We start from the raw sequence: 22,778 nt of genomic DNA, 5'->3' as shown, positions 1-22,778 counted from the left end.
GTGTTTTATGACTTACTGAGAGTGCTCAGAAGTACTTCCATTTTGTTCTATTTATTAGAAGTGGATCACAAATTTCATCTCACTTAGGAGATGAGAAATGAGGCTCTACTTCTTGAAGGGAGAACTATCGAAGAATTTGTGCATGCATCTAAAATTCACTACAGAGATTATACCACTTTCCTGCTTAAAAACTCTACAGTGGCTTTCTGTCACTGTAGAATCAAATAGAAACTCTTAATCCAGGAATTCCCGTCGTGGCTCAGCAGAAAGGAATCCAACTAGGAACCGTGAGGTTGCGGGTTCAATCCCTGGCCTTGCTCAATGGGTTAAGGATCTGGCATTACCGTGAGCTATGGTGTAAGTGCAGATGCGCCTCTGATCTGGCATTGCTGAGGCTGTGGCGTAGGCTGGCAGCAACAGCTCCAGTTCAGCCCTTAGCCTGGGAACCTCCATATGCCCCAGGTGTGGCCCTAAAAAGACAAAAGACGAAAAAAGAAAAGAACCTCTTATTCTGGTTCACAGTCTTGCATGGCTGGTGTCTGCCCACCTGTTGACTGTTGGTTGTACATGTGTCTTTTTGCCTACCATTCTTTTATTTTTCTTTTTAGGGTAGGGTCAAATCAGAGCTGCAGCTGCCTGCCTACAGCTCAGCCACAGCAACTCAGGACCTACACCATAGCTCATAGCAATACCAGATCCCCGATCCACTGAGCGAGGCCAGGGATTGAACCCACATCCTCATGTATATTAGTTGGATTCATTTCCACTTAGACACAACAGGAACTCCTTGCCTACTGTTCTTGAACCACTCCTGGCCTTACTTCATTCTTTGAACAAAACAGTCTATTCCTAAGGGATGGCCCTCACTTTCTTTTCTTTTTCTTTTTTTTTCAAACAATTGTTTCTTCTCCCTGGAATGCTTTATCCCCTAATGTTTGCCAGCCTGGCTACTTGCTATCATTTAGATCTCAGTTTATTTATTTATTTTGTTTTTTTTCTTTTCTAGGGCTGCACCCATGGCATATGAAGGTTCCCAGGCTAGGGGTCTAAGTGTAACTGTAGCCGCCAGCCTATGCAAGAACCACAGCAACGCGGGATTTGAGCTGCATCACAGCTCACGGCAAAGCCAGATCCTTAACCCACTGAGCAAAGCCAGGGGTCCAACCCACAACCTCATAGTTCCTAGTCGGATTCATTAACCACTGACCACAAGGGGAACTCCTAGATCTCAGTTTAAATAGTACTTCATAGAAAGAAAAATCAACTAATCTCAGGTAGCTACGCAAATACTTTCTATCACAATATCCTATTTTAGTATTTTATACTGTGGCTCTGGCGTAGGCTGGCAGCTATAGCTCTGATTTGACCCCTAGCCTGGGAACCTCCATATGCCACTGGCACAACCCTAAAAGACAAAAAAAAAAAAAAAAAAAAAAAAAAAAAAAATTGCATAGCATCTATATTAACTTTTTCAACTTATTTGTACAATTATTGTATCTCCCATCACCCCAGTAGAATGTAAGCTCCATGAGAGTATGGCCTTTTTTTTTTTAAATTCTTTACTTTTTTTAGGGTCACAAGTGCAGCATATGAGAGTTCCCAGGCTAGTGGCTGAATTGGAACTGCCAGCCTACGCCACAGCAATGTGGAATCTGAGCCACATCTGCGATCTACACCATAGCTTGGGGGCAACGCTGGATCCCTAACCCACTGAGCAAGGCCAGGGATTGAACCTGAATCTTCATGGACACTAGTTGGGTTCTTTACTGCTGAGCCACAACAGGACCTCCTGGCCTTTTCTTTCTTTGCTGTTTCGTCATTGACTAGAATTTTATTTGGTTTATGATAGGTATGCAACAGATCATTTTGTACAATTGAGTTGTTATTTTGATAGACTGTAAACAGAACGAGGGCAAGATTGTGTTAGTCTTGTTCAGTGATGCATCCTCAGGACCTAGATTCTAGGAAATATTCCAAATTTGAAAAACCATATTATAGATGAAATTTAGAGAGATTAAGCAAATTTCCCTGGGTTATTTAGTTAGTAATGGCAGAGCAAAGGCTCCAGCCCAGGCTTCCTGACTCTACACTATTAATACTGCAACACATAGAGTCCTTGGCACATAGTAGTTGCTCAAAAAAGCAACTCCCTTCCTCTTAATTCTTCTCTGTTCTGATCTTTGTTAATAAACATATATAAATCATTTCAAAGTTAGACTCAACGGACATGTACCATTTGGGATTTATTTTTTTCATGTAACATTCTTTAAATATTTGTATATGTCAGTATAGTTCGTGTACTCATTTTCTAGGACATTTTGAAGGTTTATATTTGTGTCACTCAGCTTAACTTGTCACCTTTTATATTTTATTTCAGGGCCTGGAATCAAGTGTGAAAGCTCTTGGTATTTCATTTTCTTTGAGTCTTTGACAGAATTTTGAAAAGTATAGAGCATCGATCATAGCAGCCCTTCTAAAGCGTCTGGTTGTTTCAGTGAACACGTAGGCTCACGTACCATGTTGTCCAACTTGCCGCACCAGGCAGCGGAGTGGAAGGCACAGTGAGGAAGATGCTGTCTGTTCTCTCACAGCAGCTCCACTCACACTAGAGGAATCTAGGCCTAAGTGCTTTGCTTTTCTGTGGATTCTTTGGATGTCGTGATCCATCCTCTCCTACTTCTGTCCTGTCTTTAAGATTTGCTGAAGTCTCTGGAGGGCTTGTAGCACTCTATGCCCCCAGGTAACTACCCTCAGGCACACTTGGAGTTGTTATGAATGGAAACATGGTCCTCAGGAGGGGTGCAGGATGATTTGTTGGTTGTCTCTGGGTTGAAACATTCAAACTGTCATTTTTGGAGTTCCTGTCATGGCTCAGCAGAAACGAACCTGACTAGCATCCATAGGACGCAGGCTCGATCTCTGACCTCGCTCAGTGGGTTAAGGATTCGGCATTGCCATGAGCTGTGGTGTAGGTCGCAGACATGGCTCAGATCCTGTGTGGCTGTGGCTGTGGTGTAGACTGGCAGCTACAGCTCCGATTCAACCCCTAGCCTGGGAACCTCCATATGCCGCAGGTGTGGCCCTAAAAGACGAAAAAAAAAATTAAGAAAAATTTTTGTCTCTTTAGTGTAGGACTTAATTTTCTTAGCCTTTGTGGGGTAGCTTTTTTTTTTTTTTTTTTTTTTTTTGGCAGGTATTGAGGTATAACTTAAGCAGGTTGCTTTTATCTTTTATTTTTAGATCACCACACTTATTAATCATAAGGATAATACCAAAAAGTCTGACAAAACTCTGCAAGCAATTCAGCGTGTAGGACAAGCCGTCAACTTGGCAGTTGGAAGATTTGTTAAAGTAGGGGAAGCTATAGCCAATGAAAATTGGGACTTGAAAGAAGAAATAAATATTGCCTGTATTGAAGCTAAGCAAGCAGGTATGTTGAAGCCTATTTGTACCAATTTTATTCCTTTGAATAGAACAAGTTATTGTCTTATTTTGAGTAAAAATGCATACTGTGTTTTAGCCCTGTGATTACAGATGCCTGGGATTTAAAGGTCTGGATGAGCTTTCAGGAATATCAGACTTCTCTTGGGCCAGCTCCTGAACCATCAAATTCTTGCACTGGGCAGGGTAGAATGTCATCATCCTCGCCCTCAGCCATTGAATGGGAGAGTAGAGAGGAAAGTGAGGCAGGGACTCTGCCGTCAGAGCTGTATCAGGCTGTATGCCACCATGTAGGAAATGGGAATAAAAATAAGCATGCTCCTATCTCTACAAGAGACAAATGCAGTGACTTCAAATTTCCTGATGTCTCCCAAATCTCTATAATAGGTGGCCTAAAAGTCTGAGAGAACCTGGGATGTTTTGATGGATACAAAGAGTTCAGCTTTGTTGAAGTATGTTTATCCACCTATTCTTTCTGAACATATTTACTGAGTGCCACCCAGTTCTTATAGGCCAGAGGAGGAGAGCCATGCAGAAATCAATAAGAGTCTGCCCTCCTGGAGCTTGCATGCTAGTGAGGGACACCATAAACACATGAATAAATAGCTTCATGCCTAATGTCAGGTAGAAGTAGTTATCATGAAGAAAATAATACAGCAGAGTAAGGGTCAGGAGACCAAAGAAGGTATATTTTAAAGAGGGCAAGTTTTCTCCACATTGATGCTGATGACATTTTGGGCTGGACAGTTAATGCTGATAATTCTTTGTTAAGGTCGAGGACTGCTCTGTCCTTTGTAGAATGTTTAGCAGAATTCCTAACTTCTCTCTGTTAGATGCCCGTCTTCCCCCATGGTGACAATGAAAAGTGTCTCAACGTTGCCACATGTCCTTCGAAGGGTCAAAATGGCCCCCATTGCAAACCATTGAAACAGGGGAGGCGGGAAGTCTCTCTAAGGAAGTAACGTTGAGCAGAGACTGCAATGAAATGAGAGCCCCAGCTATATGGATACCTGGGGGAAGGACAGACCTGGAAAGGAGAAGAGGGAGAACAGGTGGCTTTCTTGGCTAAGATGGAAACTTTGGACTGTATTTTAAGTGTCATAGTGGAGCTAGTGGAAGGTTCTGTGGAGGGTGGGGACATAAACTCATTTATATTTTAAAGGTATATATATATATACATTTTTTAAATGGGTGCACCTGAGGAAGTTCCCAGCCCAGGGATTGAATCTGAGAGCTGTGGCAGTGCCAGATCATTTAACCCACTGCACTGGGCCAGGGATCGAACCTCTGCCTCTGCAACGATCTGAGCCTACGCAGTCAGATCATTAACCCACTGACCTGCAGCAAGAACTCCATATATTCTTTTTTTTTTTTTTTTTTTTTTGCCTTTTTCTTGAGCCACTCCTGCAGCATATGGAGGTTCCCAAGTCGGGGGCCTAATCAGAACTGTAGTCGCCAGCCTATACCAGAGCCACGGCAATGAGGGATCCGAGCTGCGTCTGCGACCTACCCCACAGCTCATGGCAACGCCGGTTCCTTAACCCACTGAGCAAGGCCAGGGATTGAACCCGCAACCTCATGGTTTCTAGTTGGATTCGTTAACCACTGCACCACAATGGGAGCTCCAAGAACTCCATATATTTCAAAGGAACTCTTGGTGGCTCCTGTTTAGGAGGTATGAGGGTGAAATCAGAGTCCACTTAGGAGGTTATTGCAGTGGTTCCGGTGATAGATAATTGTGACTTAGTCCAAGTGAGAGCATCTGAGGTAGTGAAAAGCGGTTGTGTTTGGTTATGTTGAAAAGGTGGACCTGGTAGGATTTGCTGTTGGATGTGGGATGTGATGGGAAGAAGAGTCATGAATAACTCCAAGGTTTGAAGTATGAACAGCTGGGTGATTGATGGTTGTTCATTGACAAGGGCAACCCTGAGGGAGGAGCAGGTGTGTTTGGAGGGTCATCATGAGGGGAAGGGAGTGGGTGAGATCAGGCCAGGTAATGTGGAGGGGCCAGCTAGACAGTACATGGCCCTAGTGTTTATATGATGGACTTCAGGTATTATTCCGTAGTTTATAGACTGAGGAATCTGGGACCAGATGAAAAACAATAATTTTGTGTTAGAAATCTTTCTGCTAGTGGGAGTTCCCGTTGTGGCACAGCAGAAACGAATCTGACTAGGAACCATGAGGTTGCAGGTTCGACCCCTGGCCTCACTCAGTGGGTTAAGGATCCGGCATTGCCGTGAGCTGTGGTGTAGGTCACAGACGCGGCTCGGATCTGGCATTGCTGTGGCTGTGGTGCAGGCTGCCAGCTACAGCTCCGATTAGACCCCTACCCGGGGAACCTTAATATGCTGCAGGTGCGGCCCTAAAAAGACAAAAGACAAAAAAAAAAAAAAATTAAATTAAATTAAATTTAAAAAAAGAAATCTTTCTGCTAGTAAGGAGGAAATGAATAAATGAGGGCTGACTGAGAAAGAGTTGAGACTAAAGGCAGGGAGATTAATATGGAAGCTTTTCAAATAAACCAAGCTAGATGGAGCATAATGGAGGATAATATGAGAAAAAGAATGTATATGTATACATGCAACTGGGTCACCTTGCTGTACAGTAGAAATTGACAGAACACGCTGTAAACCAGCTATAATGGAAAAAAATAAAAATCATTTAAAAAAATAAATAAACCAAGCTAAACCAAAGCAGTGTCTTAGGGATATGAAAAGCACAAAGAGTACACTAAATATTCACTAAGGTGGTTAAATGCTAGAACTTGGTTATTGATTAAAGACAGGGGAGGATTCTGAGTTGACTCCTAAGTTTCTAGCCATTCTCTGGGATCTAGAATAGATGTTATGTGGGGAAAGGGAGGTGGCCTTATTCTATTCACAGTTTATATTTTGCCTGCCTATGAAGAGAGATTTTAAATAGCTTGCAATTAAACATGCATATTTAAGAAAACCATTAAAATAGGAGATGAAAATAAATATACTGGAAACTTCAGCCAACATTGTTACTCTAATAATTGAACATGAAATTTATCTTTGTACTTCCTGGAAGGCAAGACGAAAGTGTGGGAAAGAAAGGGTTATGTAATTCTCATTGTTTGTTGAAAGGAAACAAACCAGCTTGTCAAGAGGAGTGTGACTTTTTTTTCCTGGCACTAAATTATTGTGTGGGCACTTATACAACAGACATTATTACATAATGCAATGAATAGCCCAGCAGAAAGTGTAGAGATGTTCTTCATATTATTGTTTCTTAAGCAAACCCTTAATTTAAGCAAGAGTAGTTTTTGGGGTTTCTTTTTTTTTTTTTTTTTGGTTTTTTTTTCTTTTTATGGCCGAACCCATGGTATATGGAAGTCCCCAGGCTAGGGGTCTGATAAGAGCCACAGCAATGCAGGATCCAGGCTGCGTCTGTGACGTACACCACAGCTCATGGCAACGCCAGATCTTTAAGCCACTGAGTAAGGCCAGGGATGGAACCAGTGATAAAGAACTAGGGCTTTGGAGTCAGACAGCCTGGTTTTTAGTCCCAGCTCTTCCATTTGCTAATGATGGGATACTGGGCAAACTACTAAACTTTTTAAAACCTCAATTTTCTTGTCTAATAAGATAGGGGTATTGTTAGTGTTTATGGAGGCGTTTTGATATAATGCATGTATGCAGTTGGCATGTGGAAAATGGTCAATAAATCTTTGTTATCATTATTATAATTTTGTTTGTTTTTTCCCCCATGTTGAACTTTTGCATTATATTTTTACTTCTTTTTAACTCGAGGTATAGTTGACATACAATATTATATTAGTTTCACGTGTACACTGTGATGATTCAAAATTTATATATTTTGTGTTTCCTTTTTTTTAGGGCCACACCCATGGCATGTGGAAGTTCCCAGGCTAGGGGTTGAATCAGAGCTGAAGCTGCTGGCCTACGCCACAGCCAAAGCAACGCCAGATCCAAGCCACATCTGTGACCTGTGCCGCAGCTTGCAGCATCACTGGATTCTTAACCCACTGAGCGAGGCCAGGGATCAAACCCTCGTCCTCATTGATACTAGCTGGGTTCGTTACCACTGAGCCACAGCGTGAACTCCTGGTAGTTGTATATATTGTGAAATGATCACCACAATAGGTCTTGTTAACATTCACACATAGTTACAACATTTTTTTCTTGTGATGAGAATTTAAGATTTACTCTTTAGAAATTTCAAATATGCAGCATAGTATTATTAACTGTGGTTGCCAGGCTGTAGGTTATATCTCCTGACTTATTTGTGTTATAACAGGAAGTTTGCATACAGCCCCCTCTGCCCACCGTGCTTTTAGTTTTTACTTGTCTCCTAGACAAGTTTTATATTTTCTATGGGCACTCAATCAATATCTGTATTTGACTGACTTTGAGTTTTTACTTGAAGACATCACACTAACTCGTCACATATAACAAGTTAAAAAATGACCACCGTGAAGCTAGCTGTGAGATAGCTTTGTGATTTTGACAGGGAACTAATTTCTGAACAGTCTATGCTTGAACACCCTCATAATGTTAAGGAAGCATTTGACTTCGTTGGTGGAGCTAACCAGATGTTACCATCCCACATGCTTAGGGCTAAATGCCTAGGGTTTAGTCACAAAAAGGAACGTTTAAATAACTATGGCACAGGCTCATATGTAATATCTTTGATGACAGAGAGCTACAGGAAAAAGTAACATTTTCCAAGGGTGCAGAGGAAGCGTTTTTATACTTTTTGCTATTGGAAAATGACACTTTTCCTCTTGCCCCTTTCTCTGTGCATTGAAGTTGAATTCTAACCTCTTTTGGCTCTGTGTATTTTGCTGTTTAAACTTTGTTTTAGTTACCTCTTGCTGTGTAATATATTAACCCAAATTTAGCAACTTAAAACCGCATTAATTCCCTCACACAGTCTCTCAGGGTCAGAAATCAGGGAGCGGCTTAACCAGCTGGTTCTGGGTCGGTGTCACTCATTAGGTTGTCCTCAGGGTGTTGACCTGGCCTACGGTTATCTGAAGGTTTGACTGGACTGCAGCATCTGCTTTTAAGCTCCCTCTCTTGGTTCCTGGCAGGTTTCATGTTTTCGCTGACTGTTGACTGAAGGCCTCAGTTTCCCTTCATGTATGATTCTCTTAGCAATGGCTGCGTACAACGCATTAACTGGCTTCCCTCCGTGAAAGAGCAACCGAGACGGCTACCTCAGTGTCTTTAACAACCTAACTGGGGTGTAACATGCTACCGCTTCTGCCATGCCAGCTCTGGTGTGATGTGGGAGGAGGCAAATGGCGAGAGAACCAGGAGGCTCGTTGGGAGCCATCTTGGAGGCTGGTTACCACAGGCGTGGGCTGTCAATAGAGCGTCAGCTCTTGTCGTGATACGTGGCCAAGCCCAATCTGATGGATTATCTTTTGGGCTTTCCTGTGTCACTTCAGATTTCTTACTGTCTGATCTTCTTCTTATTAAATGTATCATCTTCCTTCCCATGCTCTTCTGACTTTTTTAAGTGACTTAGGTTTATAAACTTGAAGCCGTTTTTTTCATTTTTTTCTTTCCTTTTCACTGTTAAGGGACTAATTTTCTATTTTTTCCTCGGTACCTCCCAAATCATCTTTTTTATATCCCTATGGTATCATCCTAGTAAGATCCTTACCACTTTACACCTGCAATTAAAATAGCTACCTGAGGAGTTCCTGTTGTGGCTCAGTGGGTTAAGAACCCAACTAGTATCCATGAGGTTGCTGGTTCGATCCCTGGCCTCGCTCAGTGGGTTAAGGATCCCGTGTTGCCCCAAGCTGCTATGCAGGTTGCAGATGTAGCTTGGATCTGGCGTTCCTGTGGCTGTGTCATAGGCCAGCAGCTACAGTCCCATTGACCCCTAGCCTGGGAATTTCCATATGCACACATGCAGCCCTAAAGCAAAAAAGAAATAGCTGCCTGATTAGTACCTGGCTCTGAACCTCTTCTTTCCAGTCTATTTTATATGCTTATATCTGACTAATCTTCCTAAATCTTGACTCCATCATGTCGTGCCTTGTGATCTGTTCATTAGAATTCAGATACTGGGAGTTCCCATCGTGGCGCAGTGGTTAACGAATCCGACTAGGAACCATGAGGTTGCGGGTTCGGTCCCTGCCCTTGCTCAGTGGGTTAACGATCGGCGTTGCCGTGAGCTGTGGTGTAGGTTGCAGACGCAGCTCGGATCCCGCGTTGCTGTGGCTCTGGCGTAGGCCGGTGGCTACAGCTCCGATTCGACCCCTAGCCTGGGAACCTCCATATGCCCGGGAGCGGCCCAAGAAATAGCAACAACAACAACAACAACAAAAAAAATAGACAAAAGACAAAAAAAAAAAAAAAAAAAGAAGAATTCAGATACTTTTGGAGTTCCCTGGTGGCCTAGCGATTAAAGATCTGGTGTTGTCATTGATGAGGCATAGGTCACTGCTGTGGCGCAGATTCCATCCCTGGCCTGGGAATTTCTGCATGCCTCATGTGCAGGGAAAAAAAAAATCACTTTTGCTCAAGATCCTTAGCCTCTTGGGTGTATGTAATAATATTGACAAGAGGGCTTTTGTGAGAAAATCAATCCATTACTGATTTATTTAGGACTTTAAATTTGATCTTTAGGACTCAGATTTATTTAGGACTTTAAAAATGATCTTGAACATTACAAGATGAAAGTTTTATTTCTTTCATCTCGTTAATTTAAATAGTAAGGTTTAGGAAACATTATGATCTGGTTTCCCTTTGGGGGACAACAAATATTTGAATTGTTTTATTGATGATAAGGTTGTTCTATAGAAATCAGAAGGTTCTGATAGCAACAGTGAAGAAGAGACTTTTTCCAGAGGGTTGGGAGTTCATGTGGTGGAATGATTTATGCTGGGCATCGTAAGAAGTATAAATTCTGGATTTCCTGTTGTGGCTCAGCGGTAACAAATCCAACTAGTATCCATGAGGATGCGGATTTGATCCTTGGCCTGGCTCAGTGGGTTAAGGATTTCATGTTGCTGTGAGCTGTGGTGTAGGTCGGCAGCTGTAGCTCCAATTCAACCCCTAGCCAGGAAACTTCCAGTGCTGCAGGTGTAGCCCTAAAAAGAAAAAGAAAAAAAAAGTATGCATTCAAACAGCAAGCTTGTGGGGCAGCCTGTGATTTGTGCTCTTAGGAGAAACCCTTTTGTTTTGTCTTCCCACCCGGGGTCCAGGCTGCCCAATAGATGCACTTGCTTGTTTCCTTCTGCCAATGGATGGGTAATTCTTGCAGGCCCCGTTTTCACTGAGGATGCCTCCCTTTGGGGCCCCAAGCTGTGTATCTTCTCTCCCTTGGTATCTATAAAAGCCCAAGCCCCTTTAGGTTAGAGAGGTGGTCAGTGACCACCCTCCCACCAGCAGTACACACACACACACACACACACACACACACACACCCCACACACACATCCTCCATCTCCTCACTCCTGGCTAAAGCCTGGGCAGCTGCTAACTGTTCTGCTTTTAGATTCTTCTTTAGTTATTGGCTCCTGGGATTTCTCTTACTTGATCTTATACCAGCAGGAGTCTTTGGGATCCTGTAGTTTGCCAGATGACTGGAAACAAAAGTTATGATATTTTTCAACCTCAGTGAAGGCAACAATTTTCCACAGTTCTTAGGACTGTGCCATTATCTTACCATTAGAGAGCGTTGTGTGAGAATCTTTATGTTCCTCAAGGAGAAGCTATTTCTGGTTCCTGAAACAAGGCCCCGAAGCCGAATTTCTACCTATTGAGTACATTACCTTAAAGATCAGAGGAAAGGATGGATTTTAATTTGTATGTCTTATTCTTTTTTTTTTTTGGTCTTTTTGCCGTTTCTTGTGCGCTCACTCGGCATATGGAGATTCCCAGGCTAGGGGTTCAATTGGAGCTGTAGCCGCCGGTCTACGCCAGAGACACAGCAACACCGGATCCGAGCCATGTCTACGACCTACCCCACAGCTCAAGGCAACGCCGGATCCTTAACCCACTAAGCAAGGCCAGGGATCGAACCCGCAACCTCTTGGTTCTTGGTCAGATTTGTTAACCACTGAGCCACGATGGGAACTCCTTGTATGTCTTATTCTTAATTTAACTTCCTCCCCTTGCCTTTCTTCTTAGGAGAAACAATTGCAGCACTTACAGATGTAGGCAGCATGAATCATCCAGAATCTGACAGCCAGATCACAATTTTTACAGACAAATCAGGAGTTATAAAAGCTGCAAGATTACTTCTTTCTTCAGTGACCAAAGTGTTGTTGCTGGCAGATCGAGTAGTCATTAAGCAGATAATACGATCGAGAAATAAGGTACTTGCTTTTCTGAGGTTTCTATTTGTTTGTTTCAGGGTTGTTCAAAAAGTCTCTTGTTTTGTTTTAGGTTAATTGCAGATAATTTGGCGATGCTTGTCTATTTTACCTGTTTATTATTCCGTCTATAGTTTAAAAAGTAGTGTTTCATCTATACCTGTAACTCCTAAATGTGTGTACTGGGCCTAACTTCTGACTGCAAATACTGTTTCTTCTCTGAAAACCATTATCTACTTGTTGAGGCTTATTGGTGAGAACTTTCCACGTTACTAATTTGGGAGGAAAAGCTGAGCACCACGACAGTGTATGTAGAAACCTTGCTGATAAAAATACTGAATTCCCCTGTCCCATGTTTTTCCAAGACATAAAGTAACAGTTTATAAGCTTAAGAAAAAGTGCAGTCACCTGAAACCACAATTATCCGCACTACGGAATTTCTATATGCAAAGTCCCTAAAGATGCCTCAATAAGCACAAAACTTAGAGAACAGATTTCAACTCCTCCAGTCTAGACCTCCTCTAGTCTCGCAGATAACACCCATGCTTCCTCATCATCCTGAAGCCAGGGTGTCTATAAATCGCTTCTTCCCCTGGATAATTCCCTAGGCAAGGAGGAAGGCAATCAGCCAGAGAAGGGATTCTCCCACGAGTTTGAGGACAAAATTACCTTGCCAGTATTGAGTGACTTGATAAGTGTAATTTTTTTTTTTTTTTCCAGGGCTGCACCCATGGCATATGGAAGTTCCCTGGCTAGGGGTTCAATCACAGCTCCAGCTGCCAGCCTGCACCACAGCCACAGCAACACGTCTGCAACCTACACTGTAGCTCATGGTAACACGGGATCCTTAACCCACCGAGCAGGGCCAGGGATTGAACCTGTGTCCTCATGGATACCATTCAGGTTCTTAGATAAGTGTAAGTTTATGGAGAAGAAGAAATTGTAGAGGCGGATTGGGCAGTGCTGGGGAATAGGGAAAAAAACCTTCCTGTCTTTGGGAGACAGAGGTTGTGCTCGGTGGTGGCAATCTGCCTTATCTCCATTAGTCGCCTGGACTTCCTGAGCTGCCAGGGCAGATTAACACGCCAAACATCCATCATATCCTCATTAAAAATAAGTAAACACAGGATATCTGTGTTTTCTTTACCTATCTTGGTCTGACTAAAACTAATCCAGTACTGTTATTTCAGAGAAAAGTATTTGAAAATATGTTTCACATCTATTTACTTTACTTCTGCTGTCAAGAGAACACATGCCATTGTCCCCTGGCCCTGTTACAGACATGCTCTCTATCCTCCTGGGCTGCCCGAAGCTTCTTGGCAGTTAACTTCTTCAACACAGGCAGTTTCTGACGGATCCAAATCCTCTGTTTTCCCCCTATTGAAGTCCTAAATCTCCCTTTCCAGGCCTCACTCTGCAGGTGCCCTTCCTTCCACTGTTCCCTCAGTCTTGCTCCCTGAACCTTAAAGCTTCTGTGCATCACGTTTTATCCTCGTTCTCTGAAGATTTCATTCCCTTGGTCCTGCCCATCCCGACCTTCTCTAGACTATGCTACAGAAACTATCTTTTTCTCTTGTGTATTTCTCCTTTCTTTTCCTTTTTTTTTTTTTTTTTTTTTTTTTTTTTGTCTTTCTGTCTTTTTAGGGCTGCACCTGCAGCATGTGGAAGTTCCCAGGCTAGGGGTCTAATTGGAGCTGTAGCCGCCAGCCTACACCACAGCCACAGCAATGCGGGATCCAAGCCGTGTATTCGACCTACACCACAGGTCATGGCAGTGCTGGATCCTTAAGCCACTGAGCAAGGCCAGGGATCGAACCCTCAACCTCACGGTTCCTAATTGGATTTGTTTCTTCTACACCGCAACGGGAACTCCCTATTCTTTTTCCTTTTAATTTTCAAGTAAGCGCTAGTCTTCCCGTACTAAAAACAAAACAAAACAACAACAACAAGAAAAACCCAACCATTCCCTAGATGACTCTAATCTTTGAATCGGCTTCTATTTCTCTGAGCCCCTCCCTCCCTGTCTTCTCCTCAGACTCCTCCTCAGCTCTCCTGAAGAATTTAGAATTTCTCTTTTTTCCCTTTCTGCACTCAGGCTTGATATCTCATCTCTTTCATATTTACACCCAGTAATAAAATATTCTCTGCCTTGCAGGTTCTTGCAACTATGGAAAGACTAGAGAAAGTGAACAGCTTTCAAGAGTTTGTCCAAATATTCAGCCAGTTTGGAAATGAAATGGTGGAGTTTGCACATCTCACTGGAGATAGACAAAATGTATGTATTTACCACATTTTAAAATACTCAAATACATGCATACTTTTCAATTTGAATGGACGTAGGATCTTTGTGATCACTTGGGTTGGTTTCTTTGCTTTTTCAATCTGTAACCTTGGTCTTGAAAGCCTTTCCTAAATAAGCCAGGTCAAAGTAGATCTGCATGTCTTTTTTTGCACACAGATAACAGTTAAATATGTTCCCACCTCACATACAGGGAAGGGTCACACTTGCCTTCAAAGCCCAACTCAAGCGCTTCCTCTTTTATAGATCTTTCCATTTGACTCTTCTACCAGAGCCGAGGCAAATAAATGAGCATCATACATATATATATTGTTTGTTATATATCTCTGTTATTATTCTTTCTGTAATTTCTAATATATTATTCTGTTATTATATCTTTCTATAATTGTTCTACATTAGATTAACAGTAATACCCAAGCATTGGGTTATTTGCATCAGATATATGATAGCTACTTAATATTCATAATCTCATTTAATTCTCAAAACATCCCTGTAAGGTAGGTATTGTTCTTACTCTTCCACATTTGAGGAAACTGAACTTGAGAAGATAACAGACTTTCCCAAGGTCACTCTTCTAGCAGATCGAACTCAATTACATCTGATTCTAAAGCCCGTAGTTTTCGAACTGCCCCGTGGTATCAGTTCTTAGTAGGTCTCTTCCCCAATTCCGACTGTAAGTCCTGAAATTTAGGGAGGAGGAAGAGCGTATTAAATCCAGAATTGATTTTTCCTTATTGGGATACTCGTGCCTGAGTCCATCTTGCCAAGTTAAATATGTAATTGACCGCTTCTTGAGATGCTTTGGTTTAGGCCTGTAGACCGTAGTTTTGAGTGTGAACTGTGCTGGTTGCAGCTAGAGTTGGAAGGGGGATATTGCCCTGGAAAGTGGCAGGCTCGGAGTTCCCATCATGACTCGGTGGAAACGAATCTGACTAGCATCCACGAGGATGCAGGTTCGATCCCTGGCCTTGTTCAGTGGGTTAAGAATCTGGCGTTACGGTGAGCTGTGGTGCAGGTTGCAGGCATGGCTCGGATCCCACGTTGCTGTGGCTGTGGTGTAGGCCAGCAGCTACAACTCCAATTCAACCCCTAGCATGGGAACATTCATATGCTGTGGGTTTGGCCCTAAAAAAATAAAAAAAACTGGCAGGCTGGATTATATGCTTCACTTAGTGTTTCTTGGACCATCTGGGTTTAATGAAGCCTCTGTTTTGTCCTGTGGACCAGCCATCTAACAGATTGAAATGCAATCTTTTTTTGATCATTTGCCATCACCATACAATATATGATGTAATGTATGGTTTACAAGTGTTGCGTATGGCATACACACTGAATGCATTGTCAAGTAGACCCACAAATTTTTTTTTTTGCTAGAAATCCTGTCTAGTAGGTTCAAGGTGAGGAACGGTGCAAATTTTAGAAGCGACCTCAACCTTTATTTTTGGTAGATGCTTCTGATGTATGATAATCATCTGTAAGACACAGTCCTTTGGCATGTGACCTTGTATCCTGAAATAGCTTTTGGATTTTGTGCAGTTTCTCATGTACTAGATGTAATTTTGTTTCTTTCTTTCCTGGGAAAGCTGTATTGGGATGCAGTGAGTGAGAGTGATATTATTATAGGGGTAACTTTGAATTCACTCTAATTTTTTGAAACAAATAAAGAGCAAATCATTTTCAAAACTTTAGGTCTTTGTTATTTGTAAGAAAGTACTTTTTACCTAACTCACAAATGAGAAAAACTGACTAAAGTGACAGGTGAAAATTTTATATAATCCACATTTGAGTTTCCATAGTAAAGTTTTTGGAACACAACCATGTTAATTTGTTTATTATTAATTGTATTGTTAATTGTATTATTTGTTTATTAAGTGTTTATTGTTAATTGTTTATTATTTGTATTGTTAATCATTAATTTGTTTATTATATGTATTGTCTAGGGTTGGGGTTAGTTATACTATAATAACAGAATTAAGTAGTGTTTCAGAGACCGAATGACACAGAAAGCCTCAAAAATTTATTATCTGGCCTTTTATTGAAAATTTTTGCTGACTTCTGATTTAGATGGTATAACCAAAATATTATAAGATTATTTAGTTGTAGATTTGATCAGCAATATTTGGGGACCTTTTGTGCTAGCACACATTCAATATCAAGGGCTCTATGAAGAGAAACCAAAAGCAGAAAATCAAAACACAGTGCCTATTTCAGAGTTTATATTCTAGTTAGGGGAAATTATATACCCAAGAAACATTTTTTTTTTGGCTGTGCCTACAGGATGGAGAAATTTCTGGGCCAAGGCTTGAACCTGAGCCACAGCAGTGACAATGCCAAATTCATCTTAAAAAAATTTTAGAGCAGCACATTGGCTAAGTTTCGGACCAAAAAAACTCATATTGACATGAATAAACACTTATGGGATGCTGTAGCTGGAATTAATCAGACGTGGTCCCTGAAAGAGTTGATTTTAAGTGTCTATTTTGAAGGAAATAATAGTTCATAAATGCTCAATAATAAGTCACTTTAATTAAAGCTTAGGATGGGATGGTTGCTTCTGGTTAGGAGTGAAGTGTGTTCATGTGGGCACAAGAATGTCAGGTGTGCAGGCCACCAGAATGTGAGCCATGTAGCAGCTTCCTCTAGGTCACAGTTCCTGGCTCTGCTGCCCTTAGCAAGCTCAACCGTTTCTTTCCACTTTATTGTGTTGATGTATTCAATTGAAGTGATGACATTTTATATAAAGTTTTATTGTGGGTTTTTTTTTTCACTTTGTTTTTAAAATTAATGTTGTGGGCTTGGCCAAAAAAAGGTTAGTTAATATTATTATTGAATAAATGACTTCTCAAGAAATTGAATTGTTGGAGTTCCCTGGTGGCCTAGTGGTTAAGGATCCTCAGTGTTGTCACTGCTGTGTCTCAGGTCACTGCTGTGGCGCAGGTTCGATCCCTGGCCTGAGAACTTCGGCATGCCAAAAAAAGAAAAAAGGATAGAAATTGGATTGTTTACATGATCCTAGACTGCTCCGTGATTTTATTTTATCTTTAGGATTTGAAAGATGAAAAGAAAAAGGCAAAAATGGCAGCAGCTAGGGCAGTTCTTGAAAAGTGTACAATGATGCTTCTCACCGCTTCGAAGGTAAGAAAATTTTAGTTTTTTTACTGTGTGGTAAATTAATTAGAAAACCTGGTTAAATACATCCAGTTCATATATTTTACATTTAAAAAGATCAGTGTGACAAGTTAGAACATAGGCTCTGTTAGTCAAATTGCAGCTCTCCTTTAATGAGAATGTTAACATCTTTCCCTGGCTCCAAACATCTGGTAATCCACGAGTCAGCTTTGATTGAGCAACTCAGCAGAAGATGGCTTATTCCATTCTGTGAATTGAGAGGCCTGTCACACACGGCCACTGCCTGCAGGGTCTTGCTGGTCTCGTTGGGGAGCCAGCACACGTGCTCTAGAAAAAGCTAGGCAAGTTAGAATCTGCTCAGGAGCAATGGAGTATTAAGTCAGCCCTCAGTTTGTTTACTCTAAATTCATACCTCTAAGTCCTTATTCTAATTTTAACACATTTGTCAATCAAGAGCTTGCACTTCCAGACATTAATCAGCCAGCAAATTGGTATACTTCAAGAATGAACTAGTAGGAGTTCCCGTCATGGCACAGCGGAAACTAACCCAACTAGACTAGTATCCATGAGGATGCAGCCTCCATCCCTGGCCTCGCTCAATGGATTGGGGATCTGACCTTGCAGTGAGCTGTGGTGTAGGTTGCAGACGCAGCTCGGATCCTGTGTTGCTGTGGCTGTGGTGTAGGCTGGCAGCTGTAGCTCTGCTTCAACCCCTAGCCTAGGGATCTCCATATATGCTATGGGTGAGGCTCTAAAAAAAAGAAGGAATTAGTGACCCTCTCATTAGCAGTTTGTTTGGAATTGTTTTCTGTTTAGAATATTGACTTAGGCTAGGATCAGAGAAGCCCCAGAAACAGAATTCCCTGGAGTCTGCTTGGAAGTCTCTGTGCATAGCTAGGCCCTGGAGCAGTTTTTCCTTTACGTCATTTTTATAAGTCAGAGACATCTACAGTTGTAAAACATTTGTTCACTTTTCCTCATTCTAAGCGCTTACATGTGTAAGGCAATATTTTACAAGGTTTAATCATGATGAAGATTTTTTTTCAAAACTTTTAAGTGAACATACTGAATTATAAAAATAAAGTTTTGCACTCTGCCTTTTTCACTTAACCTTGCTATCGCTTTTTACTCATCCTGCTTCCACTTGTAGTGAGGAGAAGCAGCTGGGTGAGCCAGGGACACAGGAGATTTTGGTAAAGAACCATTTTTATTAGCATGACATGTTCTCTGTAAGATTTTGTGTATTATGATGCGGGCCAAATCCTAACATAATATTTTCAATTGTTTCAAAGACATGTCTCAGGCATCCCAACTGTGAATCAGCCCATAAAAACAAAGAAGGAGTATTTGACCGAATGAAAGTGGCCTTGGACAAGGTCATTGAAATTGTGACAGAATGCAAACCAAACGGAGAGACTGACATTTCATCTATCAGTATTTTTACTGGAATTAAAGAATTCAAGGTAAGTATAGAGAGAATGTATTTTGGCTTCTTCTTGCCATTTTATTTTATTTTATTTTATTAATTTATCTTACTTTTTGTCTTCTTAGGGCCATACCCAAAGCATATAGAAGTTCCCAGGCTAGCATTTGACTTTAGAGCTACAGCTGTCAGCCTATACCACAGCCACAGCAACACAGGATCTGAGCCACGTCTGCGATGTCTATAGCACAGCTCACAGCAATGCCGGATTCTTAACCCTCTGAGCGAAGCCAGGGATCGAACCTGCATCCTCATGGATACCAGTCCAGTTTGTTACTGCCGAGCCACAACTAGAACTTCCTTTCTTGCCATTTTATTTTATTTTATTTTTTTAGTTTTTGGTCTTTTTGCCTTTTCTAGGGCTGCTCCCTTGGCATATGGAGGTTCCCAGGCTAGGGGTTGAATCGGAGCTGTAGCCGCCAGCCTATGCCAGAGCCACAGCAACTTGGGATCTGAGCCATGCCTGCGACCTACACCATAGCACACGGCAACGCCAGATCCTTAACCCACTGAGCAAGGCTAGGGATCGAACTTGCAACCTCATGGTTCCTAGTCAAATTCATTAACCACTGCGCCATGACAGGAACTCCTCTTGCCATTTTAAAGAAGCATCATTATATGTAGTGTCCAGAGGTTTGTGTAATATTTTATTAATATTTTATTTTATTCCATACGCCTGCGGCATATGGAAATTCCCAGGCCAGAGATCGAACCAAAGCCACAGCAGTGACAATGCTGAGTCCTTAACCAGTAGGCCACCAGGGAACTCCTCAAGGTTTTGTTTTTTTGTTGTTTTTTTTGTCTTTTTGACATTTCTTGGGCCGCTCCCATGGCATATGGAGTTTCCCAGGCTAGGGGTCTAATCGGAGCTGTAGCTGCCAGCCTACGCCAGAGCCACAGCAATGCGGGATCCGAGCCGCATCTGCGACCAACACCACAGCTCACGGCAACGCCGGATCGTTAACCCACTGAGCAAGGCCAGGGATCGAACCCTCAACCTCATGGTTCCTAGTCGGATTCGTTAACCACTGTGCCACGACGGGAACTCCATCGAGTTTTTATTACTGAGAGGACTCTTAGGAGTTCCCATCATGCCTCAGTGGTAATGAATCACAGTGGCATCCATGAAGATGCACGTTTGATCCCTGGATTCGCTCAGTGGGTTAAGGATCTGGCATTGCTATGAGCTGCAATGTGGATCGCAGACACAGCTCAGATCCCACGTTACTGTGGCTGTGGTGTAGGCCAAGCAGCTACAACTCCAATTTGACCACTAGCCTGGGAACCTCCATATGATGTGGGTATGGACCTAAAAAAAACCAAAAACTAAAATAAAAACATATATGTTCTCTTTAAAGAAAAAAATTAAAGAACATGTAACATAAATGGTCAGTGGTTAACATGACTGATTTTTATGTTCTAATTCTGTTTAAGTTCCGAAATTCTCAGGCTCTCATTGTCAATTCCATACCTCACTTTTATCCGTGTTCTTTCCTCACTTAAAAAAAAAAAACCAAAAAAACAAAAAAACTATGTCTCTGTAGGACAGAGTTATTACTTGAGCCAAGAAAAGAAGGGGAAGCTGTTACTTCCCTCAGCCCTCCCAATCTTTCCAAATCTAGTATTTTCATGGGTCATGTTAAAATGGGTCATCTGTCCCATTTTAATTTGAAATAATATTTATGAAAAGACTTTAAAGTGTGAAACAAATGTAAGCTTTCCTTATCACCTCAAGAGTTGTTCCCTTGGAGTTCCCATCATGGCTCAGCGGTAATAAACCTGAATAGTATCCATGAGGACGCAGGTTTGATCCCTGGCCTCGCTCAGTAGGTTAAGGATCTGGTGTTGCCATGAGCTGTGGTGTAGGTCGCAGATGTGGTTTGGATCTCCAGTGGCTGTGGCTCTGGTGTAGGCTGGGAGTTGTAGCTCCAATTCAAACCCTAGCCTGGGAACTTCCATATAACGTGGGTGTGCCCCTAAAAAGACAAAAAACAACAAGAAGAAGAATTGTGCCCACAATTACGACCATCACCAGTTTCTGCCTCTTGGCCCACATTGGCGAGAGGGTGAGTCAAGTTGAAGTGATAGCGCATCTGAGAAAGCTGAGGAAGAAGATTGTGCTAATGAACATGTGTTCATCCCACATGCATGGAACTCTGAACACAGGATGGCTGGAGTGAAAGGAGCTTTAGGAACCCAGGGAGGTGAGATAGACTGTTAGAAAGATATGTAGAGACAGAACTCTGGAAAGTTTTGTGCCATGCGATACAAGTTTGGGCCAGGTTTTATAGGTGATGAGGAGTGAATTAGCGGGAGGTGGCAATATTCGAAGGTGTCCACTCCAGAAGGATTACATAGGCCCCTGGCAGAAAATGTTCTGGTCAGGCAAAGTACCATTGGGGACATAGACAAAATGTAGGGGAGACCAGTTAGCTGACTACAGAAGTTTTGCTAAATTAATGAAGGAAATACCAATACCTTTTTCAGTCCTTTCTATACCCCACTCCCTGTACCCTCTTCGCCCTGGGCTCAACACGTATTAATATTTGGCTATAACATCTTCTAGGACTTTGCCTTGATGTTTTCTCAGATAGCAAACCTTTTATGTGGAGGCCGCTTGATTTTTCCTACTGGTTGCTAGATGATAACGCTCCTTCTACCTTCGTATTTACTAATCTTATAGGCATACTTAACATCAACCATAGGAATGAAACTCTGCCTGGCCTTAGGTGCCTCTTGAGCAATGTGTCCTCCTGGGTTAGCGGACAATAAAGTCATCACTGGAGGCTGTGTTTCTCTTGCGCTTTCAGGCAGGGAAAGAAATTGCTAACATCATCCTGGGCCCTGGAGGGCAAAGCAGTTATGAATAGACTCAGTCTCACTGTCGGTGGCTATATTCCCCCCGAAGATCTGGTTAGGTGGGAATGTTAACTCATATATATCCTTCCTGTTCTCAGATGAATATTGAAACTCTTCGGGAGAATCTTTATTTCCAGTCCAAGGAGACCCTCTCTGCGACATTGGAAGCCCTCTTGGAGCGCACAGAGGACTTCACTGATTGTGCCTACACCAGCCATGAGCACCGGGAACGCATCTTGGAACTGTCCACTCAGGCGAGGCTGGAACTGCAGCAGTTAATTTCTGTGTGGCTTCAAGCTGTAAGAACTTTATTTCATCCAAGTAAATCTTATGTAATAGCTTTCCTGTAGCGTTCTGAGAGTTGTGGCAGGTACTGTAATCACTGAGGGTATGGCGGTGATCCAGAATGGGACGAGAATGGCTCATCCCTCATCCCATTTCTGCCTCCTGCTTGGCCAGAGCATCCTCCCCCCAACCCCCCCAGCTCCCGCCAGCACACACAGTACTTGACATTTCTAGGCCTGTCGTTTCTCATCCTGGCCAGTCCGGTTTCTGTGCCACCGTCACCATCACTGGTTCACGCTGTTGTTCCTACTGTTCCACCAAACTCACCTCTGGAAAGTTCCTCCCCAGAATGCTTCTTCAGAGTGAAGAGCAGAGGAGTAGCCCCTGCCTAGAAGGTCCTGGGACCTGGGTCTCACTGCCAGATGTGCACAGTTCTTCACTCTGAGGACAGCTGATTTAGACACAGTGGTTTAGAAACCTTATTGAGGTCGAGACAAGGGTAGATCCAGCTGGCAGGTAAAAGATTTTTCACCCTCTCACAGATTCCTGGTCCCAAATTAGTGGGCAGCCACTCAAAGAGCTTTAACAGGCTGCTGGTGTGCTTCAAACATAGGAGTTATTTGGGCAAGAATGGCAAAGACTAACATGTGGGACCACACAGGAAGGGCGTGCACAGTCTCTCATAGTGGATTACAGATGGGTAGGGTACAGCCGTGAGACGTGTCTTTGGCACTGCTTATTTATTTCTTAGACCTAGGGAATGTCCAAAAAAGTATTTACTGTGGTTTACTGCAGACAGGAGATAGAACAAATCTAGGAATGGTGGACAAAAGCCTGGGCAGTAAAGATGAGGAAGGATGGATGTGCCTGAGAGGGTCCAGCAGTCTGCTTTCTTATGAAGAGCTGATTTACGAATGGAGACTAGTATAAACCACAGACTTCTCTCATAGGTTCTTGGC

General features: G+C 42.4%; 1 protein-coding gene across 2 annotated transcripts in view; it reads left to right on the top strand.

Annotated features, from left to right (window-relative positions):
- The window catches only part of CTNNAL1 (catenin alpha like 1), a 73,005-nt gene that overhangs the window by 16,944 nt on the left and 33,283 nt on the right, over window positions 1-22,778 (top strand). Inside the window, exons 1-7 of one of the 2 annotated variants that reach the window (XM_021067276.1) lie at window positions 2,401-2,740; window positions 3,241-3,430; window positions 11,580-11,767; window positions 13,920-14,039; window positions 17,109-17,198; window positions 18,485-18,655; window positions 21,633-21,833. In XM_021067276.1, the coding sequence (XP_020922935.1) occupies window positions 11,615-11,767; window positions 13,920-14,039; window positions 17,109-17,198; window positions 18,485-18,655; window positions 21,633-21,833 (735 nt within the window). In that variant the 5' untranslated portion in view covers window positions 2,401-2,740; window positions 3,241-3,430; window positions 11,580-11,614. Of the gene's footprint in view, window positions 1-2,400; window positions 2,741-3,240; window positions 3,431-11,579; window positions 11,768-13,919; window positions 14,040-17,108; window positions 17,199-18,484; window positions 18,656-21,632; window positions 21,834-22,778 lie in introns of those variants that run through there. The other variant, XM_003353601.4, reaches the window with a different exon arrangement.

Source organism: Sus scrofa, chromosome 1 (genome assembly GCF_000003025.6).
Source record: "Sus scrofa isolate TJ Tabasco breed Duroc chromosome 1, Sscrofa11.1, whole genome shotgun sequence".
NCBI lineage: Eukaryota > Metazoa > Chordata > Mammalia > Artiodactyla > Suidae > Sus > Sus scrofa.
This window is presented reverse-complemented; position numbering and strand designations above follow the sequence as displayed.